Source organism: Camponotus floridanus, unplaced genomic scaffold (assembly GCF_003227725.1).
Source record: "Camponotus floridanus strain SB8 unplaced genomic scaffold, Cflo_v7.5 scaffold68, whole genome shotgun sequence".
Lineage (NCBI taxonomy): Eukaryota > Metazoa > Arthropoda > Insecta > Hymenoptera > Formicidae > Camponotus > Camponotus floridanus.
This window is the reverse complement of record NW_020229836.1, coordinates 1,028,688-1,054,176: the sequence shown is the minus strand read 5'-3', so window position 1 is coordinate 1,054,176 and position 25,489 is coordinate 1,028,688. Positions and strand designations below refer to the sequence as shown.

The window sequence follows — 25,489 nt, the reverse complement described above, 5'->3', positions numbered from 1 at the left end:
ATAATTCGAGCATTAGTGCTTACAGTGGTACTGAAACGTTCATCAAATTTCGTCATGTTTCGCAAGAATTTCGTTGCAACATAATTTTAATCCGTAACAATTTTGAAATAACGTAATTGCCGTGCACGAGAATGAATCGTGAGAGATATATGCATCCGTATTCGTGTGTGTGTGTGTGTGTATAAGTATATACATGTGCGCGTATATACCACACGAAAGCAGTTAAAGGGTCAATTCCGAAGAAATATCCCCGCTTATACGGGTCGTCACAAACGGAGGAAGATAAATCATCGCGTATGCACATGTCATATCCAGTCCGCTTCTACTGGCTGAACATATGCGTTCCGCATTCACTGATGTATGACAGAAGGAGAGACAAGGAGGGATATAGAAAGAGACGGAGAGCTCTTATTCACGGTGGAGTGAACTGCTACGCGCAAATGCAGGAATTTATATTTCGGCCAGATAAACCGAAAAAGGAAAATGTCACCGACAGCTGAACCTTTCGGCTGTCAATACGCGCCTTGTGGTTTCACGTCGAATCTAATGGCTGACTGTTCGATCTGTCGGTGTATTTTAATACACAGATCTTATTTATATCACTTAACAAAATTGAACAGTTGAAGATTTTGAAGAAACCTGAGTCAAATTTTCTTGCACTTTTTAAAAAATATATATTTAAACAAAATTGAACAGTTGAAGAAACCTGAGTCAAATTTTCTTGCACTTTTTTAAAAATATATATTTATGACAATAATTTTCATATAAATTAATAAATAGTTTTTTCAAACTAAGAACCATTTCTTTAATAAATTCTCGGAATACTTTTCAGAAATATCAAGATATTTCTGCGAAAATTTGATGAAGAGAATTCTTTAAAAGATACTGTAAAACGTGTCGATTGCAGCATCGCTATTGAACTCGAAATATATTTGATGTCACCTTGATAAGAACACTGGAGTGACTCACATTAGAACTATGCATTGTATATCGCGATGTGACTTTTTAATAAGCTCCGTTCGTTTCGTTATTTTGTAGTAAGATGAACTTTTATTTAACTGCCATTCAATCTTTCGCGCAAATAAAAAATAATACACGCGTGTTTCTTTGCGGCTTTTGGAACTTTTATTATTGCATTTCATATCGCAAATAAACTAACAAATATGTGAGATACGATTAAACATACGGATGTGATAAATATCGCGCCGGACGCAATTTCGATCTCGTAAAAATTTCGCGATTCGCCGTACATCATCTCGCTTGGGAAAACTGTTATATGTTACCAATCTCCCGGGGATATTTCGAATCGCAATCTGCTATCACTCGCCAACAATCGATTTATTTCGCCGCTCGTCTCGTTTATCTTGTATTGTTTTCGTCGATGCGATGGGCCGGCGACGATGCTTTTACGGGTGCGGATTATTTTTAGATCTCGGCGCCAATGTGTGTATTACAGGCGTTCTCTCTACGGCAATTCGATGATTTTTTTTTCTAACGGACGGTGCCTAAACGACACTTTTTTACAGAGAAAATTTTCAATCATATTTTTTACTACTTATTTTTTTTACAAAGAAAATTTTCAATCATATTTTTTACTATTTATTTTAAATTTTATTTAAAGAAATATTGATAAAGAGTAAAATGTCGACACGGAAAAGATTGTTCATCAAACAACAATAGTTTTGAAATATTTCTAATTGAAAAACAATGTATCTTCCGATAAATATTTGTGCTTATTTTGCAAATAGACTGTGTAAAGTAATTTATAAAAGTGTTAAAATGATTCTATTGTTCTTATGCATCGGACTCATAAACTTCGTTAAATATAGGAATACATGTGCAGTTCGGAAAAGGACGAGGGAAAACAATGAACACGCGAATCGATAAATTTGCAACAATACAGAGACGGACAGCGCCCTATTCGTTTCCGTGCTGTAAGTGAGTTGTTTATCAAACGCACGATCCACGTGTATTCATTTCGAAATTAAAGGCGACGACTCGGATCAACGACCTCACTTCTGAATGTCTGAAATAATCGACGAATGAAAATTCTGACCGATTGTACTTTTCTTCGATTAATCCTACTATTACAAAGGGAGGTAAAGAGATCTTTTTATATGTACATATGAAAATTCGCTTATTCATATAAAAAAAATATATAATTTCTTCTCTATAAAATTAAATATATAAAACGCGAGATAATAATTGTTCGGTACTTTTGCGAGAGTAATTGAAATAAATTTTCGTTTCAATTTATTTGTTTAACAGGAATTTAATTTAATTAAAAAATCTTGTAATATTTAGCAGGTTTAATACGATTTTGTCGAAATTATTCGCAATCAGCATATTCGTTTTATTCATTATTGTGCTTCTCTTGTACAAACCTAAAGTTGCATAATGCTACATTATAATCAATAGATGACGAGAAAATGATAGGGACACGATATCACGACTCGCGTCGTACCTTGTGTGTTCACGACAAATTGGCCACGTGTATCCTGCAACACGTGCCAGCGACATCTCCGCCTTCCTTTACAATTGGACTTTTATCGCGATATGAAATCGAGAGACTTCCTGTTGTACAAAAATGCATTACGCAGGAGGAACGAATGAATTGCGCGACGATACTCTAGGAAAGTAACTGTGGAGTTTGTGTCGCAGTATTATATTCCCGTTAGAAATGCAAGAGACAGATTGTACGTCATATCTCCGGTCTTCTTTTGAACTTCGCTTTTGCAAGCCGGTGACAATTATAATAAATGTAAATTCTCTTCGATCAATGTAGACGTAAAATTTCATCGATACAAAAACATTCGCATTATAATTTTAAATTTTCTTGGCTGGATTCAAACTCATTATCATGTAAAAGTTCTATACATATTTCTTTTAGGTTTAATTTATTTGATTTTTAAAATTATCTATTAGAAGAATTATTAGAATTATTTCACATCCAAGAGAGACTTTTTGCAAATTTTCACATTAGTTTTTTTTATTTTACGTGGTAGATTGGCGTCTCATTTTCCGGCGTTGCAAAAATTGAGCATAATGATCGCCGCGCTTAAAATACTGTAGTATTATTTATGAGTAATAATGTGCTGATCTACCTGACTTCTATTTTTCCACATCACGCAATTGTCCATTAACGCAGTTGCACAACCGCAACACCCAGGAAGACTCGTGAATCGCCGGTGTCCTGTTGTATTTAAATGTGTAATTGATACAATATTGCGAATGCAACATTATCATTCCGTCTCTGAGCCAGATGTTAATGAGCGACTCATCGCGTTTACATTCCGATTGATCGCATTTTCATCGATTATGCAATCGCATGTCACAAGAGCTACAAATAGGATATTGTAATTCAAAAGAGAAGATTCTCTATAGTGTCAAAAACAATTGTAAATAATTGGCAGGTGTTTCTCTCTATCTATTTAACGACTATTTAAGTAATTAAATTCCAAAGATTTACTTTTCGATCACAGAGTAAGCTATCAGTAAGTTAAGTTTGCGCATATCACATTTGTGAAATTCTACGTACACGTATAACGCAAAGAGAGAATTATAAGCAAACCCCGTACGCGTGTCATTCACTCGTTTATCTTTTGAATCTGACACTCGATAGCCTTGATGTTACCGTGTTGTACGTATTACGGTATAGCGTTATCCATTAATTATAGAAGCTCATAATATGCACGAGGCGTATTCTGTTATCGCGCGGAAAATATCGATTTAAATACACGAGGAGAGGCCGGGAAAGGAAAGTTACGAAAATAATATTCGCGAGTATCAAGTGACTATTACCAGAGTATGAGAAATTTAGTTACTTTCAGTTAAGTAATGGGCGCAGTAAGTTTCGTTATCGTTTGCGTCACGCATGAATATGCATGATGCATGCATATGCATGGCAGTCTTCATAACACAGATGCATAAAAAGAGCGCGAAGCCGTTTACAAAAGATGACCTTGGATCAGAAGATACGACAAAAAGTTGCAGTGTATATTATTCACATCGTGCGCGCGCCCTTTGTAACGGCAAGTGCTCCTTTTTTTAGCGCATTACGCACAAATGCCATTTTTTCTCCATAAGCAAATTTTTATTTAAACGTCGAAATGCATAGATTTTTAATAAATATAAATTGACACATGATTTTTATTCATAAAATATGACGCTTATCTACTTTGCATTTATTAAATAATTGTCAATGCAGTCATTTAATTATCATAAACAGCGTAGCTATTCCGATTTGCAAACTCGATCGAGTCGAACAAAGCGAGTAAATCATTCTCGATCATTATTTTTTATTTAAATGAGTAGCTCTCGAGATTTCTGCCGCAGTATAAAACTTCGTTGTTTCCTCTTTTCACATTAGAATAGTTATCCGCATTGTTCTTACGGTGCACGGCATCGAAAGATGCATGATGCAGCTTTTCAATGGATCTTCTCTCTCCTCCTCCATCTTGCTCCCCTTTCTCCGACAAAATGCACAAAGAATAACACCTGATTACACGGAAAGCGCGAAATGAGATCGCTCGCGCGCGCAAAAGATATTGCGCGAATTCCGGCGCGATCGGCCCCGTGTCGCTTTCGCGAGGGCCGCATTTAGCGAGGGGATGCGGCGTCCTAGATTCGGCCAAGTCTGCTCCAACCAGTCGTTCAACCCTCGGCCTAGATTCGCCCCGTGCTGACGTCACTCACTATTCCACACGCAGGTACTCGCGTCTCTGTGTTAGTCGCCGATATCACGTTTACACACTGGCACACTGGCGAGCTGCCCGGCATTCACGCACAGGTATTCATACATACGCACGCACGACTACGTCATCCCCTGTGCAGTCTCGGAAACCCGAGACACCGACCGGGGTGATGCGCGAACCAGGGCGCATTGTCCTCATCAGATCGTATTATGCAACTTCTCCCTCAATTCATCGTCCCTTTTTCTCCCTTTTTTTCTTTCTCTTCCTCCTTCCCCCGGCTCTCTCCGCGTCTGTTCCGTTCCTTCCTGTTCGAGTCGGTTATTTTTTATTGCCACGGCCAGATTCGTCGGTGTACTGCTCTATATACATTCATGCGCTTCGTTATGACAAGTGTGATTACGTCATTTCTAGAGACCAGTTGCGCGCCGAAAGTCTGTGTTGACATTAACTCGAAGCTGCTATTAGATCGATGCAAGAAAAACTCGCATCTCAAGTAAAGTTGAAATAACTTTGAATAATAATTTCTTATTAATCAAAATTAATTATAATTATTATTCATTATATATATGATTATTCACTCTTCAATACATTTTTGCCATTTATAGAAAATTTCTTCAATTCCCTATATGAGAAATTTATAAATTAGGAAAGAGAAAAATAAAATTTAATAGAAAAATGATGAACTTTTTGCATCTAATATTTCAATGTTAAATCATAATTTATACTACAATATATAAACGAAGGGCTAATATATAATGCTCTTTTTTCTCTTTAATATATTAGCTAATGCTAGCTAATTTTAAGAATGCTGCAAATAAATTTGCATAGCACTTTTTCTTTCAATTATAATAATAATTTTCACTAAATAATGTCGATATTATACAAACATTTCTATCATATCCGCTAAATATAAATAAATTATATAAACAGCAATGGCATTTATTTGTTGAGTTTGTGCGTTTAATATTAATAATTTCCACTTATAATAGCTGAAAGAGAAAAATGATTGATGATAAAGGTACAAAAATAATAAATCTCTTTTGAATTATGTTTTTCTGCAATAAATAACGAAATGCCATTTTGAAGTTATAACACATTTATTTTAAAATTATCGTTCTTTCCTCTTTCTCGGAAGCGAAATGTTATTGATGAAAATTTTTTACCGTTTGTAATGACGTTTCAGAATAAATACAGAATAATTCCGATTTGATTACGAGTTATGATAGTACATTATTTTTATCTTGCAGTTTCATTATATAACAAGCTAGATTATACTAATTGTAAGTAATTAGATTAGTTCATGTATATAATTAATTACATTATTTCATACGCTGTATTCTCTGAAATGTAATTTCCGTGAATTATGGGGATTATGTACGCGTATCAGAATTTTGCATAAAGCTTTTTAAACTATGATAACAAGCTGAAAATAAGATGTTAATTCGATAATATTATTGACATTTTGCAATCATATATATATATATATATATATTTTTTTTTTTTTTGCGAAAGCTTCTTTCCCCAATTTCAAATTTTATTTGTTTGTCTGTTTCAGCTCACGGGTTTCCTTCAACAACCTGTTCCATACAGCAGCATGTCCGAGGTCCGAAAATACGTTGTCGCCAGATGGGATCCCACATATAAGAACTGTCTTAGCATCGTTTTGCCGGATGGCTCGCTTCTTCTACAAGCCAGCAACGCTTATACGAGGGACCAGTGGTATCACTCGATCTTGTGGAAAGTACGTTAAAAAAATATCATTGATATACTCAAATTACTTATATTAATATAATTATAGAGAACGTTACTTTTTATATAAGGATAAATTATATTTATTTAAATAACAAATTATATAAGTTATTATCTCATATTAAAATTAAATTGGTTTTAACGTTTTACTTGATTATATTGCTAAAATTTGCCTTTGCTTGTTTATTGCTTGCTTATTGGTAGTGACAATGAAAAATATTGGAAAGAAAAATAATTTTGATTTCTTATTTTGTTTAACTTGTAACATTTTAGGTGAACAATAGAGCACCGTATTTGTATTTTTTTTCGTGGTATTTGATTTTTTTTCCGAAAACGATCAATGTTATTCACGCGAATGAACAAACGCTGATATCAAATATTTTTTTCAATATTTTTCAATATATTTCGGCTCTCTCTGATGTTGATCGGCAGTTGAACGCGAGTAAACACGGTCGTTATTAACGTCTGACAATATAAGACTGAAACAGAAAGTAATAACGTCGCGTGAAGTAAACGTTCTTCTCGATCGTCCTCGGCTGCATCAAATCTCTAGGATACGTATTTTATGACAGTTGTAGTGAACAATATAATATCCGACAGTCAAGTTAATAAGCAGCTTCTCGTATCGCGGCTTTTACGAGTAAATCGCAGCGATTTAGATTGATCATAACGATTAATTGAATTGTATTGTTTACGGACGTATCTCCATTAGAAACATTGTCCATACATTGACAGTTGAATATCGTTAATTTTATTTAAAGAGAGACAGTTATTTCATTTCAATGATTTATATTTAAATTCGAGTTAATCTTTAATATATGATTTCTTTAGTTAATTATTCTTTGTTGATATTGAAAATCGTAACATGATAGACCTGAAAAAAATAAGATTTCTACTATGTTTATTATATTTAATGTTCTATGTTTATTATATTTAAATATATTACTTTATTATACATCACTTTATTTATTATAATAATCTTTCAATTAATAATCTTTCTTTTATTATAATAATCATTTATTATAATAATACTCAATCATACATCTCTCTTCTCTCTCATCTGTAGAAACTTCCTTGCTTTCAAATTCTGATTAATGAATTTATTATTAAACAAACTAAAGTTATGATAAGTCAAATCGATTTGTTTGTTCATCAGAAAAGCATCTTCAAGTACCAACATCTGGTGTCTATGAGCACACGAGAAGAGGTGATATTGCGCGAATTACGCACCATGGTAGACTTCGCTCTGTGGACGCCGCTCCAGGACGAAAGAGTGGCGGGTGCTCCACTGGAGGCAGTCGCTAAACTTCTAGAGGAACCCAACGCGGATTCGGAGACAAATGCGAAGATCGATGGTGTTGTTCGCGATCGCAGGAGCTGGGCAGAGGCCGTGCTCTCTGTGGTGGCGCCGCTTCTGGAAAAGGCAGCCCCACCGGCGGCTCTCGCAAGAGCGCTCGCTAGACTGGCACAGCAGCATCCGCGATCGCAGCTGGTCCCAATGCTCGGTCCAGCGATCACGAGATGCCTGAAGCACACCGTTGACTTTGGCAAGTCGCCGGACATGAGGAAGTTGCTGCAGGTAGGCGCCGAAAAGTGGACGACATTATTTTTGGCTGGCGTTAGTTTAATTTACGGCTTGATTATACATCGAGTTTAGATCAAGAATCTATTAAACTTTTGCTATTCTAGTCATTTTAACTGTTTGGCCGATTTATTATGATGAATAATATGCAATGTTGCTTTATATGTCCATAGGTCTTTGTGGCGGCTTTGTACGAAAACAACGACGGCGAGCAGGCAATCAGAGACTACATCTCGTCGGTTCATGGGCCTGGTAGTGATTGTCCGCATCCAAGGGTACTTCCCAATCTCGTATCCATCTGCGTCGCGGCTATATTCCACAGGCAAGTGTCATGTCCATTGTTACAAGCGAAAATCACAATTCCAGACTTTCAACAATGCCATGGATTTTGCTCGCAGATTTGAAGTGTCGAGTCGCAGATCATCTAATGACGATAAGCAGCCGTTGTTGCCGCCGTTGCAGTGCTACTTGCTCGTCTTGAATATTGCGTAAGCAATGCATAACTCGTACTCTTCGTTTAATTATTCTGAATTTCCAGCTTTAAATTCGAGAAATAACATTTCAGATCGGAGTACTCCGATTGGCGTCCGGGTCTCGGGGCGCTCTTGCAGCCTGTCCCGTTCCCGGAAGAAGCTCTGGCCATGAGGGAAGTTCAGGAGTCCGTGCTGATGTGCGTGATGCAACGACTGGCAAAAGACCCGAGATGCATAGTGCATCGCATTCTGTTGCCCGTCCGAGAGCCGCGTCCAGGCTGGATCCATATCGCCGCGCCGTCCAGCCCAGCCTGTCCAGATCGCGGAGAGCTGTTCGGCGAGATGGTGAGAGATTTCAACTTGTTTCTTCCTCCGAAACAGTCACGTTTCGCGTATCGTTAAGATCGTTTAACGCGCTTCGAAAAATAAAAACGAGCGGTTTTTTGGGGTTTTAAAAGTTTTACTCGGTTATAAAATATAATTACACCTATAAAGATCCTTTCATACATGCGGACAGTTTTCTTGATCTTAAATCTTTAATAAGACATGAAAAAACTCACAGAAAGACACGCGAGCGTGACATTTATGTGTCTTCCTTTCTTTACGATCTCGTATAAAACATTCGTCTCTTTTAAACATACATTTGGGTCACACTCGGCGAGAGATATAAATATCTCTAACGGCGAATAGAGAGAGCGACGCGGACGGATATGCAATTATCGCGCTTATCGCTACCGAATTTATCCACACGTGAAATGATTACAGCGCATTCGGTATATCTCGAGCGAGCCAGGCATTTCGAATCACGTCTCCCCGGCCTCCTCGCGATAATACCACAATACCACAATAAGATTTGCTGTTCAGAAACAATTCATCTCGAGTAAATAGAGCGACGATCATTCTCATGCGACTCGAGGGTCCATCTGAATATTCATGAATTGGCTCTTTTGAGGCTACGCGTGCGCGCTCGACTTCAATGAAACCTATATTGGCAGCATCCATTCCAATCTCTCGAATGTTATCGCGGAACTGAATCGCCATCGCCGCGCGGAATTAATGAGGTCTGTCGTGACGATTGCGGGAAAGTGAATGGAACGGAAAGCGTTTCGATCGAATAAATTTTATTCTGGATTACATAACTGATTTGATCGTCGAGGAATTTTAACAGGCAATTCGGAAGAGAACTATTTCCAATCTAATTTATCTGTAATATACAAATAAATATACATTTACATAACGTGTAAATAGAGCTCTATTACTTTCACGTTAGCTGACAACTCTGCTGACATGTTGCTATCGGCGAAAGAGGTTCATCGCGTCCCTACAGAAGCAAGCGGGGGATGATTGCATTTTACTAGCGGTGCGGGGCTGCGACGCCGCGCAAGAGGCGCTCTGTTTGATGCTCGAGTGGCGTTTACTGCCGAACGAGGAGGCGAGGCTTCAGATAGTCAACGCGCTGGAGTCTACGGAATCCGGGAAGGAGCGCTACGTCGCGCTCTGTCAAAGGCAGAAGAATCTGCAGGAGCTGGTAAGGAACGTCGCGAATCATTATTCCGGTAGGCGGCGCGGAAAATTGCGCGCCGCGTCTTCGAGCTTTGTGCCTCGTTTCTTTTGGATGAACGCGATGATAAACTATAGGCTCTTATCATGCTCGTGTACGCTTATATGCGCGCGTTTGATCTCGTTCTTGGCAGCAACAAAAGGGCGGACCGCGTAAACTGACGCTGCCGGTGCGAGCGACCGACGCCGACGTCGCCCTTCTGCTGGGCGGTCGCGCCCTCGGTAATCTCGAGTGCCTCAGCTTAGCCTTCACCTCTGTGACATCCGCGTGCGCGGAGCAGCTGATCAAGCTGCCGGCGCTACGATATTTGAATCTATGGGCCACGCAATTCGGCGACGCCGGCCTACAGATGATCAGCGAGCATCTGCAGAAGCTGCAGGTGCTGAATCTCTGCGAGACGCCCGTATCTGACAAAGGCATCTCTACGTTGGCCTGTAAGTATCTTCATTTCGAAGGAATTTAATAACAACTTGAATCATTAGACTTGAAAAAAATTTATTAATAATTAATAATTTCAAACTGTTTTGAAAAACGACTATCCATCAATCAAGTCAAATATTCATTTAAGTTTTAGTTATCAAAAATCAAGAATTGTATATTGAAGAGCATAATTAGAGATTGATTAAATAAATATCAATGAATATCATGAATATGAATGCGTACGATGAAAAGAATGCAAGAAATGTTGGATTAATATATTTCTCATATTATCTAAATTAATATACATATATATTGATTTTTATATATATATATATATATATATATATATATAAATATATATATATATTAACTCTTCGAGTTTTTATTTATTTTGACGAAATTTTTTAATTCGTCGCTTTAAAAAAATGCTTTGCTATTCTGTTGCAGCATTAACCAGCCTAAGAAAGCTGAATTTAAACAGCACGAAGCTGTCAGCCCAGACATTCGAGTCGCTGAAGAAGCGATTGCCGGCTCTGCAAGAATTCGATGTTCGATATACGGAGGCCTGGTGACCCGAGGTTACGTCCAGCACTTCGCCCATCGACGGTAGCGATCGTCGTGATATGAAAACGAAGAAGCAACGCTAAGATGCTTTATCGTTCGGAGAAGACAATTCGAGAGATTGCCGATACCAAGTGACGTTGTTATTGTCCGTATTTTCGGTAATCAATTTGATATCGAGCGCGATAAATTTGTTCGTCCTGTTAGGTCGCAATCTGACAAAACAATGGACCATTGTCGATGAAACTCAAGAGAGGACTAAAGAAGTATATTAGGGGACACTGTGTGTGTAGGATGAATGAAGAGTCTTCTATCGAATCTTTATCATATCTTCGACGATGCTTATACTTCCACGGTTTAACCGCGATCGATGACTTTATCTTTCCAGAGGGCGATAAGAATACGCGCGATGGATCGACGAACGCGTCAATGAAAATCCGCGCGTTTATTAACGCATCTTCCTTTCATTTTCTAGATATTACTTATTCGAAACGTTAGACAAAAGTTCTCTTCCAAAGTCTCGAATCAGCGAGTCGATTCGACGATGCCGTCGCGAGGAATATTAATTTGAAGACGTTCCTTTCACGTCGTCGAAGACTACACTTTTCAGAGACATTCCAACGTTGCGAACTAAGACGTCAATTTCCAAGAAGGCGCACGTTCGTTTGAATAAGCAAAGAGCGATATTTGCATGAAATACGAGTTTGAACGGAATGAAGAGATACACGATCGCGTCGAAGAAGCAATTGTTAGAATCGAGGAATATGAGTCGTTTGCACGGTAAATTCTCGGAATGCCATTCCGAGAATTTACCGTGCAAACGACTCATATTCCTCGATTCTAATAATTGCTTCTTCGACGCGATCATGTATCTCTTCGTTCTGTTCAAACATGGCAAAGGGCTTTGCGCACTAATATTGCGCACACATACACCCCCCCACACACATACACGTCCAATAACACGATTGCCTCGATACTTTTCATTCGAAAACGATTCGTGTTTAATCGATCATTTGTGTTTTACACAAGTCTAAAGGTCGACTTCATCGAGCATCAATTTTAATGATAATTTTAGCAAGTTCTTCCTCTACTTCTAGCTTTAGAAAAGCGAATTGCTTTTATTCATATTTATGTCGAGTAACGTTAAAAACGCAACGCGATATCTTCATCCTTTTATCTGATCCATTGCGTTTTTTATATTTGCATATGTCATTTTTTAATATTAATATTTTTGATGGGAATTAAGAACATCGCTATTCGAGTTTCGTTTATCAAAAGCACACGTCGCTAACGTTCACTACTCGCGCTGATGAAATTGGAAGTCGTTTAGATGCGTCGCGAAAAGACTCTCTAACTCTAACGGAGTGCGATGATGGCAAAAATAAACGTTATTGACGCATAGTTTCACACAATGAAAATACAAAAAGCACACAATTTTTCCTGCCTATAAGCTGACTTCTCTTAGTATGCAGACTAGAAAAGTCGTTGGACGGTTTATCAAATCATCATCCGCTGGAATCGACATTGATTGTAAGCATCCTGCCAATAAAAGAGAAGATTACATTAATAATGATGATGATGATGATGATGATGATGATGATGATGATGATGATGCGATAACGATTCCATGATCTTCCAAACAAAGACTGTTCCCAATCGAGTGTCAGCGCGCTGCTGGACCGCGGCTGCAAAATCGATCCTCTCGCGAGAAGTGTCCTTTCGCGAGGGACACACTCGGCTATCTCCTTTCCGTTCGAGGCGTGCCCAACTGCCTTAATCAGCGAGTTCTGAGCGACCACTGCCACAACGTGCGCGTCGCGTCGCATCGCGTCAGCGAACGCAATTTTACTCTAGAAAAAAAAATGAAGAAAGAGCGCGCGCGTGAAGCTTCGCGTTTTATCGTGTAAAGGGCGAGGCTTCGAATCGCGGACGACGCGGAGTCGCACTCGTGCATTTCGTTCCCTAGTGTAAATAGATAAGTAGACAATTAAGAAAAAACGTTTTCCCTCCTCTCCTGTTTCTCCTCGATTATTAATACAATTTTATGCGTAGATTTTAATAATTTATTCTCTAGCTAGAACCTTTCTCGTGTATATATATATACGTATATATAAAATATATATGCATATATATAAATATGTAAAAAAATATAATATTACATGTATGTCGCACGATCCAACTCTTGTATTAGCGCGAACACGCGTTTAGGGGATGATCGATATCTCGAGTTTAGAGCGCGGATTAGGACGAAGAGAGAAAGAGAGGGTGCGCCCTTCGAAGGGCGGCAGGATAAAAGGCCGCCGTCGCGGTAATCGCGGCGACGACGATCGACAGTTTCGCAGTTTCTCGTCTCGAAATTATTGTAAAAGCCGCAAGGGAACAAGCATTGTAAGAAGACTGTTTACGTCAATTTCAATAAGGATTATATTAACTTAGGGAGAATATATACGATCGCTCGAGTTAATTCACCTCAGCGTCACGTCTGTCTGAGTGAGGCAAATAAATTCGAATTTAATACCTCACACCATCCGTTTCTGTGGCGTCTCTTTCGTTGGTCTCTTACTTCTCATTGTCAATGAAATCTCTGCGGTTCTGCGTTGATTCTTGGCTCTCGCGACTCGCCAAGCGCGCGCGATATACAGTTTCTTTAAGTTTTATTCTCAAATTCATTTCCTCGCATGTAATTCTGTAGCCGTTATCGGTGAAATCTGTAAGACATACTCTATTACTCTAGATGTGTTACGAGAATGTGTGTGATCGGAGTTTCAGCGTTAAATTATTAATATCGTATCTTTCTTTGACATTTTCATACGAATAAAGTGTTTAATCGAGAAAAGAATATTAATTATCGCGCCTTAAATTATCTCGTCTTACTAATCCTCTTCAGTTCTTTTTGACAGGTTAAAAGAGCTTAATGAAGTTCCTTATAATTTTATGTTATATCGATGTTGCTCATGTTGAAAAGTGAATTGATTATAATGAGTAACGATGCCATGGAAAATATACCTATTAACAATTAGTATTTTATTTTGCTCTATTATTAAAATACGAAAATAATTTTTACGAAAGTTGCATTTCTTAGAGAAATAAAAAAATGGAACAATAATCATTATGATTTTATACAATTCAGATGATGACATACATTAATCGATGTATCTCGCGACTCTGTACATACTCTAATATCTGCATAAAGTACGTATATTTCGTTTTATAATAACATTGAAATTGAGATAATAATACTTAAATAATTATTTCCGACACAATAAAAATTAATTGATAGGTTAAATAGAAGAAATATATATTTATCATACATTCTGGAATATTAAATATTTCTGTGTTACAAGATATATATCTAAGAAATGTACAAAATTTCTCATCAAGAATTGCAAGTTTATGCAAACCATTATTTAAACGCGTCAAAAATATGCAATTTGATTGATTATAACTCGCCTAGATATAATTTCGTGATTATTTTAAAATTAAAATTACGAAGATTTAAACTTCCTTGTAATCCCTGCACTCTTTATTGACTCGTTCTCTTCACCGAGAATCTGATTTAGAAATCGTAATTCATTCGTTGTACTATTTGTTGTTGATGACCTGTTTCAACCTTCACTTGAATTTCTTTCTTTAGATTATCAGGTAATTGGTCCCATATGTATCGAGGCACGGTTTCTGAAATAATATTAATTTCTTAGCTATATAAATATGCCAATTACTTTAAAATTTCGGTAACTATTAGTGACAGTTATTTCTTATATGAATTGTCTGATGATTATTTTATCTCTATTATATTTTACTATAATTCTAAAAAAGTATTTACTACATTTAATATGATAACCAAAAACATTTTTATAGTTTTCTTTAAGTGATGAATTCTTGAAATAGTTGATTACGATGTTTTATGTAACATGTTTTATAGAAATTGCTCGTAGGATTGCTTGCTAGGCTTTACCTGCACACTTATACATTAAATCGGACCAGATGATATTCATTTGCGAGAAGCAGTAGACACCTATTTTGCCGCCCTGTAAAGTCGAATCGAACAGGTTTCCGGAATCGGTTATCAGTAACGTCCCCTGATACAGCCAGAATCTGATCAGACCGATCTGTGGCCTGTGTATCAAATGCCATCTGTATGACACCCTTTGCTGCCAGCCCATTTTCTTTGGATCTGTCCAGATAATCTTCACCTGATTGGGAGTGTCATACTTATGCCAAAGACTATTTCTGAGTATTTCGCCCGGTCCCGTTTCCGACTGGACGAGTTTCAATACAATCCCGGGATCGGCTTCGGCGCGGAATGGAGTTGGTATCCAGTAAACCTGCTCGTTCATCTTCCAAGTAACAGCGTAAAAATGTCGAGAATCCTGATAAGAAAAAACAAAGCCCACGAAATCGTCATCGTCGTCCTGATCATCGATGTAAAAGGTCCCTTCGAAATCGACGCCAGTGAATTCATCCGGCCCTTGACGTGAACAGACAAATAGATGAAACAAATTTAGCGCAATAGTCTTTTGTGGAATTAATTAATAATTAATTAAAAGCTTTATACGTTTTTCTCGTATTCTTTGAATTAAAAGAAACAATGTTTTTCGGAGAAGAAATATTTTTACGAAATTTGCAAAATATATGTACGAATATCTATTTTTTTATATATGTCTTTAATGAGATAAAAATAAACTCACCTATAGCGATTCCAGGATCGCTGTTAAGAAGCTGCGAAATCTCAGCCCCATCATGAAGAATTTTCCATACAGGATCCTTTTGCGATTCACCGTACGGATCCAGATTGATGGTCGTATATTTTCGGAAGTCTGTCGCCCATATTAAACTATTATTGGGACAATTATCCTTGGTATTGATAACCGTGTCATTGTCATTATCATTCCAGCATGCATCGCCGATACCGTCATCTATAAAATGCAAAATATAAGTAATAAACGTTACAATGTCAATCAAAACTGTCTTAAACTGAATCAGTGAAAATCATTTAAAAGTAACAAGATTTCATTGAAGATTAATAAATATTTCAGTGAGCTTCGATGCAAACTCACACTTTGCTCATCTATTTGATTTTATGTTTTATTGATTAGGATAATAAATAAAATTTCATCATCATCACTAATTAAATGTTCTCAATGAGATTTCACTGTGCTATATTTATAATTGAAACTACTATTTGAATGATCCTTTTAAATCTTCTTTTTTTATAAATATATTTATTATATTATTTAATATAATATTATGTATGCCTGATTTTCTTATAAATATAATAACAATTAGTTATATTAGATTTCTTATATGACAGATGGCATACATAATTATCATCGTAAATAAATTAAGAAAGAAGATTAAGATTTTTAAATAGTAACTTTTTTATACATTTTAATGATTGATATACTAAGTAAATTTATTCATCTTTTCAGCGTAGCAAAGTCACATTATTGTTCATGAATGTTACAAGAAAAGACTTATTACTCACGATTAATGTCATGCTGGTCCGGATTGTACACATAAGGACAGTTATCGATCGTATTGATTACATTATCACCATCGATGTCATCATCGCACTCGTTGCCGATGTTATCGTGATCGATGTCGTTCTGCCCAGGATTCGCCAAATCGGGACAATTGTCCCTGTCGTCCTGAACACCGTCCCTGTCGCGGTCCGCATCCGTGTCGCAGACGTCCCCGACGCCATCGTCATCAACATCCGTCTGATCGGGATTACTGATCGTTGGACAATTGTCGCAGACATCGCCGATGCCGTCCATGTCGGTGTCACGCTGATCAGGATTCCTCACCATAATGCAATTGTCCTGAGCATTTTGGACATCTGAAGGATTATAAGTATTGTATAGTGTGGCGCATCATTCGTGCCTTGATTATCGATAACGATTCAATCAATAGTCATTTTACGATGGAAAAATATAGAATGTCTCTTTTACTTCCTTTTTCCTGTTTAATTCACAGAAATTTGGAAATTCTTTTTTTTTTAATATTAAAAATTAAACATAGCGATAATTACTGTCATTGTCCATATCACTATCGCACACATCGCCTATGCCATCGTCGTCTAAATCTTCCTGTTTCGGATTCAAATCCCTCGGGCAATTATCGCATTCGTCGCCGATCTTGTCATTATCCATGTCCAGCTGATTCGGATTATAATGATACATACAATTGTCGGGTGAATTCAATACGCCGTCATTATCGGCATCACTGTCGCAAGCATCACCGATCCCGTCCTCGTCGGTGTCCTCTTGCCCGCTGTTCGGTATCGTCGGACAATTGTCGGAATGACAGCGTCGGTCATGACAATGCAGACCCCTATCGGGGATACCGTCGCTATCGTTGTCAGGACCGCAGACGAATCCATTTCCGGCCCAACCGACGCGACACTGCAAAGGATGCATCAAAGTATTAATAAATATTTTAATGTTTTATTTTAATCAAATTATAAATAACATGGCAGAAAAGATAATCCGTACATTGTTTCTAATTTTAAATCTATAAAATGAATAATAATTGTTAATAAAAGCTTTTAAAATTCTGCAAATTTAGAAAAAATTATAAATGTGAGAAACTTAATTACATTTTCTTTCAAATATATTATTTCTAGAAATTTATTTATATTATACATATAATGTTTTCAATCTGTCATTACGTAATTTTCTTTAGATGATACAACAGCGACATTTACCTTGCATGAATATTCATTGATATACATGGCAATACAATTGGCATTGACGTCACAGACTGTTACCATATCCGGACAGAGATCTTGTTGAAGATGACATCCCACTGTTTGATTACCGATGTAGCCGGCTTTACAGAAACCACATCTATAGGATCCCTTTAGGAATAACGAGCAATTAAAGTATAAATAATAACGAAAAATAGAAATTTATTTCTCTGCAAATCATAATTTAAGATCTTGAAAAATTTCTCCGTATTACTTCCGTATTGATACACTCTGAATTAGGATGGCATCCACCGTTGTTGATGTCACACTCATTTATATCCTGACAAATCTGTTTTCGCGTCCTGGCCATCTCGACACCGACACCTTCCGTCATTGGTCCGGTGTAACCTGTCGGACACCTGTCGCATCTGTATCCGGGATGGAGATTGATGCACCGTACTCCGGGATGACAGGGTCGAGCCAGCTCGCATTCGTTCGCATCGAGGCATACTGTACCGTTACCCACATATCCCAATGGACATGGACCGCATCTGTATTCAAAATTGATCAAGAAACATGAGATGAAAGACGGATATTCGAATAGCTTCTTGTGCCTCGAAAAAAATACAAAATAAAGAAAAAATTACGAATTTAAAAAGAGACGTGAAGGTTTAATTGATTATTTTTTATAGTTTCTCTTTTTCTTCATATGTGCTAAAAGAAAATTTTATTAATTTGCATTAATTTTCGATAAGATTTTTAAAGAAAACTAGCTTTGTTTTTCAAAAAGAAATTGAATAAATTAATATTAAGAACTTCAAATAAGTATGTCGCTATTTACTTGAAGTACGGCGGATTGTAAGTCGGATAGCACTTGACTTCCGGATGGCAGGGGTGACTTTCACAAGCATTTCTATGCCTATCGCATCTTTCACCATCGCCGGTGTATCCGCTAGGACATCTACCGCATCTGGAAACGAGAATTATATTCGAATGCAACGTATGATCTCATGAAATACATGTGGTATTCATTATTATATAAGGTATTATTAATACATCATTAAGGTATTCATTATTATTCATTATTCTTTCGGAGAAATTCTTGCTTTTATATATTTTTATCTTATCTATTTTACAGCCTCGGACAACATGCGTGATGGTAATTTTACTTGTAACCATCGCTGACTTCGTAGCAACGCACTCCCTGGAAGCACGGCCGGTTGGTGCAGGTGATGACGTTGATTTTGGAGCAGACCCGTCCGTTTCCGGTATAACCGCGGATACAGGGGCCGCATTGAGGTCCTCTTGGTGTGAGGCGGCATTCGACGCCGGGGTAGCACGGTGAAGGGTCGCACGAGAGCAGCGGCGGTGGTGTCACTACGGGAATTACCGGGATCACGGCTCGAGTGACGATTGAATGAATTTGCCAATTTTTCGGGATATTTTTGGTCTCCGATCTCCCATACGCGTCCGTCGAGCGGGCCCGGCACGAGCCCCGGAAAATTATGCGACGCCCCAGCGTGTCGTACGTGCACGTGCAAAGTGATATACGTGCATTATATTTAAATGAGATCGACTTAGGATGGACATCGCGAATCTCTTGCGCATTCTCGATTTACTTAGAATAGGGACAATACGGAGACAACAATGATGCAGTTGTAAAGCTGTCTACTTTTAATTTAATTTCTGCAGATAGATGGAAGTCGAACAGATAGATATCAAAAATATGTCATTTTACAAGAGAGTGAGAATTTTTTTTCAATAATTGCATTGCGATAAAATTGCTTATGACGGAAGAATAAAAAAATATTATATGCGATATTTATTAATTATCGAACGATTGTTTATAGATACAAGCATCGTGTTTTAAAAATTAGCCCGCTACCCACACGTCGAAAGAGATTAGCGATTTAAGCGAAAATATATGTTGTGGACTACGCAACACAAGAATATAAGAGTTACAACAAAGTTGAATTTTTCTAACAACAGATATTTATTGCGTTGTAAGATTGCTTAATACAACTCGTTGCATATAAATAGATATTTCCGTTGACAACTGCCGCACGTACAGATTAAATTCGAGAGTGTCAAGGACGCGAGAGTGATAGATAAAATCATTCAAGTGATATTACGGTGCGATTTTGGCTAGCTTCTAAGTTAAGACAACTGTTATTTTCGAGCACGTGTCCTTTCAATACGACGGAACGTCACTCACCGATGGGTGTACGACACGCCGAGCAGTTTTCGATCAATTGACGAAGATGTTGAGTTTCCTGCCTCTGTAAAACGGCAAATAAAATTGTTTTTCTTATAAATAACGAATACATAATGCATTGGTATTTTTTTTAACAAAGCATTTTAATGATGAAACGTAAATTCAAATTTCATATTGTAATGAAAATAGAATTTTTATTTTCTATAATCATTTAAATTTAGTTTATTATCTTTTATTAATTATTTTTTCGAAGCGAAACATTGGAAAATTATATAAGATGTTTGATTAATCTTAATTTTAACATTATTGTTATGACAACACATTATTGTTAATACAACACATGAATAGCACATTTAAAACATTAATTTAAAATTTAAGAATTAATTGCTTTACTTACATTTAATTCCAGTTCCCTCCAGAGTTTCCTGGTGGCGTTGATTAATTCGTTCAAGGTTTTCACAATTTGATCGTCGGTCTGGCAGACTGGAAAATATTTTTCATGCGTTAAATTTTGAATAATGTAAAGCAATTTGATGCCCGCTTATATCTCACTCACTTCTTTCATCCAGACTCTGGATTCCAATATCACCTCTTCTGGGCACTCTTTTAGTAGTTAATGACACGTCCGAGTCCGGATAATCGAATCCATCGGATACTCCTGGACGACTTGTACTTCGACCAGGTCGCTTAAGTTTATCACGAGATACAAAACCGTCAGATTTATCGGACGTTGGAAAAAGATTCTTGTTAAACTCATATGAATCCAATCCATCGGATCTATCGGGTCTCGAATCTGTTTGATGCAATTTGTCGGGATGTTGAGTACCTTTAGTATACGGCGAAGTTAATGATGACTCATCTGGATAGTCAAAACCGTCGGTCTCGTCCGATCGTCCAGGTTTCTTTGAGCCATATTGATCCGATCCATTGGATTCCGTTTCTAATTGATACGGTTTCTTCAATTGTTTAGTGGGATAATTTCCCGTAGTGGACGGCTGCAAAGTAAACGGCGAAGAAAGAGATCCTGGATCAAGATTATCTATCTCACCCGATGAGAAAGGATCAAAAGAACCGTCCAGATCATATTTATCAGGTTTATTATTGCTTCCTGGGCGTCGCGGAGTCTTCTTGTGTGCGATCTCTCGATCGCTCGAATGAGTATATTGATCTTTTTTACTGGGAGATTTCTTATTCGTACGGTGTCTGGGACGTTTTGTGTCGTTTTGACCAGTGGACGGTGTAGAATTGTTACTCTGATCCGACGTGGCCGATCCGTTCTTGATTCCGTGATCATCATCGGTCCCGTCAGGTCGATCGGTAGGTTTCTTTTTTTGATCATATCCCTTGGAATCGGTAGAATTAATTTTCGTATGATCTGGTTGTTTTGTATTCTCGAATATCGAAGACTGCTTAATATCGATTAGATTTTTGGGACACTTTTCCTTTTTCAACGCGTCATTAATGTTGGATTGATACACTTTCGCCCGGCATTTTCGTTCTCTGAACTGAAAGAATTTCGATATGTTTATTAATAAATAAATATTAATTTAAAATAAATATTAATTTAATCGAGTAAATCACTAATTAAATAAGTTGTTAGCTAAAAAATGAGTATATATTTATGATATAATCAAAAATTTTACATTATACATATGTAATAGTATCTTTAATGGTATATTTATTTTGATATTTGCGAAAATATATATAGAATTTTACTTAGTAAATTGCAACAAAAATAGGAAGAAATCATAGAGGGACAATGTATAAAGTCGGAATAACAGAAGGACACGAATAATTCATTGAAACGAATTCAATTCATCCGAGTAATCAGAAATCGTTGTGTTTGGGTTGGGTAAACCGGCCAGGTGCGCGTAACAGAAACAGCAACTAGCTTAGATCTCGTCAACCATATTTGGAAAGACGTCGTCCCACGTTCGCGGACGTCACGGACAGCACGTAAATAAGAAATCGTCGTGCAATCGTAAAAGCAGCGAAAGAGAGCGACAGCGGAAAATAATATCGAGTAGAACGGAAAAGTAAAAATGTGGGCAGAGATTTTAGATTCAGCGTTCGAGGAGCGATTTCAAAGCGACATGTTCGCGTTTGTACTCTTTCAATTTCCTCAGCTAACGCAAATAAAATGCACGAATTGACACAATGTAGAAAAATACATATTATCTAAATATATTATCTAAGAATATTAATCTAACGATCAACATTTTAGACTCTTACCACTTCTATGGACGGGTCTTCGGTCTCGGCTATGTCGCGGAAAGGTTTCTTGAGCGGTATGGAGCCCTCGTAGATGCAATCGACATATACGTCCACGCGGGAGTTAATTCGCGTTGGTGCACCACTTTGGTGCACCAGGATAATCAAGCTCTTCAGAGGCGTATTCACCGAGAGAGAATCTACGTTGACGTGCGCAGCGCTTCGTCGGCCGCCCTCGTCGAGGCTCTCGAGTATAACTGAAACGACGAGGGGATCAATGTTTCGTGATGTAAAAAATTAAGGGAATCCTGAGGTGATCCTGAGGAATTAGTCGACTCACCGCGCTTTGTGCGTCGATCGAGTATGAGCACCATTTTGGTTTTCTGTTTATACTTTACGGCCAATAGAGTCTCGATCGAATTGCTCGTGCCGGATTTCTTCCTGATTTTAATATTGGACAAAGCAATAATAAATTCATTTTCGTTCCATACATTTTGCAGGCTTGCAGTTAAGGCTGTCGAAACAAAATAAAAAAATGTTATAAATAGATTAGTATAAAAAGAATATAATATGCATTGAATAATGGATGATGAAATTAATGGATTTAAAATATAATAATTAATATTGATTAGAAATTTTAATCAATATTGATCGATAGAAGGATATCTCGCTTTTAATTTATTTGCACATGATTGATATGATATAAACAGGAATTGAACGATCGTATCATGTATTGGTCATCGATCTCGCGTTGCTATCAAGTTTTTTGTAGCATTGCACCGGGAATGGTCTTCGATAGAGCAAACGCATCTAAATCGAAGAGAAGTAGCTATGAATGGTATTAAATGTTACAAAATCCTATCGAGATTCTATCTAGATTATTGGATAAATGAAAAAGAATATTGGGAAAAATCTTTTATTACTGCAAATGTATATGTTTATGTTAATTAATAAAAAAAGAGGAATGTGGGCGTGAATTTCGAAAGCAATGCAAGATACTTTGTGATATTAAGTCGGAAAAATATTTTCCACTTTTTCAATTTCGAATCGAAATCCTTACCTTCGTCTGGTACGACGCTACCGTCGACAACACAGACAATGAGTAGCCCGAGGATCAACACGGTCAGGATTCGCATCCTGACGCGTTTCCAATTCTGCGCGCGAATGAATCAAACTTTCCGCGATGAAATTTTTAAGAAAGAAAAAGAGACGAAATTCGAAGGGAAACGTTTTTCTTCCTAATTCTGTTCAAGATGTCGATTCGTTACGCGATTTTTCCTCTCGATGTCTCGTCTCGAAATCGCGATGCGGAAGATTTTGACGGATACGACGGCACGCGCGGATACAGAAGGCACGGCCGCCGACTGAGACGCGGACACGAACTGACCGCGACTTTATACGTCGCCCACGAGTACGACTTTACGAACGAGATTTTGTACGGTACTACTTGCATTGATACGTAACGAGCAGAGAAAATATGAATTTAGGATTATTAGGATTGCTAGGATTTATCACGGTAAATTGGCTATTATGATTATCTCGAAAAGAAAGATGGAGTGAAAGCGCGAAAGAGAGAGGGACTGTTTGATAAAACCAGTTTCATGAATAAAAGATAGAGATAAATAAAAATTAATAGACGAAGATTTTTATGCGCCGATTAAATTTATGATAAAACCACGCGATTTTGAGACAACAAATTTAGGATAAAGGATTTAATTTCTTCACTTTTTAAAGGGTTTTATTTTTATTTTTAAAATGTTGATTTAATAAATTACTTTTGTATAAAATTTTGGATACATTTAATTAGATGATAGATAATCATTCATAGATAATCATTCATATATAAGTTATAGAAATGGATAATAGAGTAAGCAATATTATTGCCGCATGATCTGATGATTGAATGATTAATCCTGATGTCACTAATACATTACTCCTGTGACGATATTGTACACACACTCCTACAAGACTGTTTTTTCTTACGATATGAAATAGTCATAGCAGAAATATTCATCGAGTCACAAATAATTAAATACAGTCGGCGCCAATATAAATTAATCCTCTTCTTCCTTCTACGGTGGCATGAGGAAACTTTTCAGCGAAATCAATTAATACAATCATTCGAGAGTATATTAACATATTATTTCAATGTATTCTTAATAAAACTGTCGCTACATTGTGCTATTTTTTTTCAGTGGGGATAAACAGTTCTCCATTCTCGATGGCAGTTTACTATCCTTTCGATGCGGACCTTGTAACAGGTATTGTAACAATGTCGCTCGTGTGCCAGTTACATGTAAGTGGGAAGCGGTCCCACCTACCCATCCACACCAGTTTTAAACATGCTGCACAGCAAAGCCTAGTTTCCTCCGACAGTATACACGGTGACTTTGAAAAATTAAAGAAAATTGTATCCGAAACGCGATTAATTAATTTTACTATACACTAATTTTACTATAATCGAGCACAATCTCTTCCAAATATCACGATAATTTCAGAAAATTTATAAAAGAGAGAAAAATTTATCTTTTATGACGTATGATGCATATATATATAAAGTTTTTTGCAAAATAATTACGCAAATTTTACGAATTGAAGATCCGTGACTTTATTTAAAAATTAATATAATTAAAAATTTTTGTATGAATTCTTTTTTCAATTTTTTAAAAATAATTTTTAATGGAAGCATTGATTTTATATGTTTGTAATTTCACATTGTTGATGGAAGATAGACACATCTCTCTCTCTCTCCCAATTTCCCTCGCTAATTATAACGTGGCGAAGTGCCTTCGTCTTACATTTCGATACGTTATGCCGTGTTTCTCGTCCACGTTGTACACGTTCCGTTACGAACACGCGGAACGAAAGGGATCGCTTCGACCCCGGGCCGTTTCGTCTTCGTCATTAATTACGTTCTAACCGAGTCGGAGGCCAACCGAGACTTTGCAGTCCATTTTAAATTATGCGATCAATTCTCCTTTATTAATTAAGCGGCATTACGGATACAATGTGCTGTTGAATTTGATAGATGTAACAGCAGACCCGATACGGAGTCACGCAGATTTAACTCAATCGAGACTGAGCTGGCACATATCTAGATGCGTTCGATTCTGAGAAAAGCGTTTATAATGATTACTTTACGAATCAAAATACATTATTACGTTATCGCGTAACATTAAACTACGATTACGCGAGAATAATTTGCACACACGTGTCATGTGTATGTGCGTTTGTACGTCGCGTGTATCACATAAATTAATATCTTATTTCATTTTTTATCTGCAAAAATATTTATAAATAAAAATGATAAGTCAATTTTTAAGCTTATATATAAG

The 25,489-nt window shown here is 37.1% G+C and overlaps 2 protein-coding genes across 2 annotated transcripts in view; one reads left to right on the top strand and one right to left on the bottom strand.

The window, feature by feature from the left end:
* The window catches only part of LOC105250843 (C-Maf-inducing protein), a 29,122-nt gene extending 15,074 nt beyond the window's left edge, over positions 1 to 14,048 (top strand). Inside the window, exons 2-9 of the mRNA XM_011257161.3 lie at positions 6,250 to 6,435; positions 7,600 to 8,022; positions 8,199 to 8,347; positions 8,424 to 8,513; positions 8,591 to 8,843; positions 9,769 to 10,026; positions 10,193 to 10,493; positions 10,927 to 14,048. Of these exons, the coding sequence (XP_011255463.1) occupies positions 6,250 to 6,435; positions 7,600 to 8,022; positions 8,199 to 8,347; positions 8,424 to 8,513; positions 8,591 to 8,843; positions 9,769 to 10,026; positions 10,193 to 10,493; positions 10,927 to 11,051 (1,785 nt within the window). The 3' untranslated portion in view covers positions 11,052 to 14,048. The remainder of the gene's footprint in view (positions 1 to 6,249; positions 6,436 to 7,599; positions 8,023 to 8,198; positions 8,348 to 8,423; positions 8,514 to 8,590; positions 8,844 to 9,768; positions 10,027 to 10,192; positions 10,494 to 10,926) is intronic.
* Positions 14,049 to 14,352: 304 nt separating this feature from the next.
* LOC105250842 (cartilage oligomeric matrix protein) lies at positions 14,353 to 23,535 on the bottom strand. Its single transcript, XM_011257160.3, has 15 exons — positions 23,215 to 23,535; positions 22,495 to 22,668; positions 22,176 to 22,411; positions 20,500 to 21,448; positions 20,341 to 20,426; positions 19,944 to 20,007; positions 18,898 to 19,105; positions 18,570 to 18,698; positions 18,003 to 18,279; positions 17,747 to 17,899; positions 17,072 to 17,444; positions 16,526 to 16,879; positions 15,729 to 15,956; positions 14,996 to 15,508; positions 14,353 to 14,715 (listed from the first exon to the last, which is right to left on the bottom strand). The coding sequence occupies exons 1-15, from the start codon at positions 23,288 to 23,290 to the stop codon at positions 14,597 to 14,599; spliced, it is 3,939 nt and encodes a 1,312-aa protein (XP_011255462.1). The 5' UTR covers positions 23,291 to 23,535; the 3' UTR covers positions 14,353 to 14,596.
* Positions 23,536 to 25,489: the final 1,954 nt, after the last annotated feature.

Bases quoted from the DNA above. Each gene is read 5' to 3' on its own strand.
- LOC105250842 (XM_011257160.3), bottom strand. From the start codon at position 23,290: ATGCGAATCCTGACCGTGTTGATCCTCGGGCTACTCATTGTCTGTGTT. The intron at 22,412-22,494 runs GTGAGTCGACTA...TCGTCGTTTCAG, and splicing joins CGATCGACGCACAAAGCGCG to TTATACTCGAGAGCCTCGAC. The intron at 16,880-17,071 runs GTAATTATCGCT...ATAATCCTTCAG, and splicing joins TAGTGATATGGACAATGACA to ATGTCCAAAATGCTCAGGAC.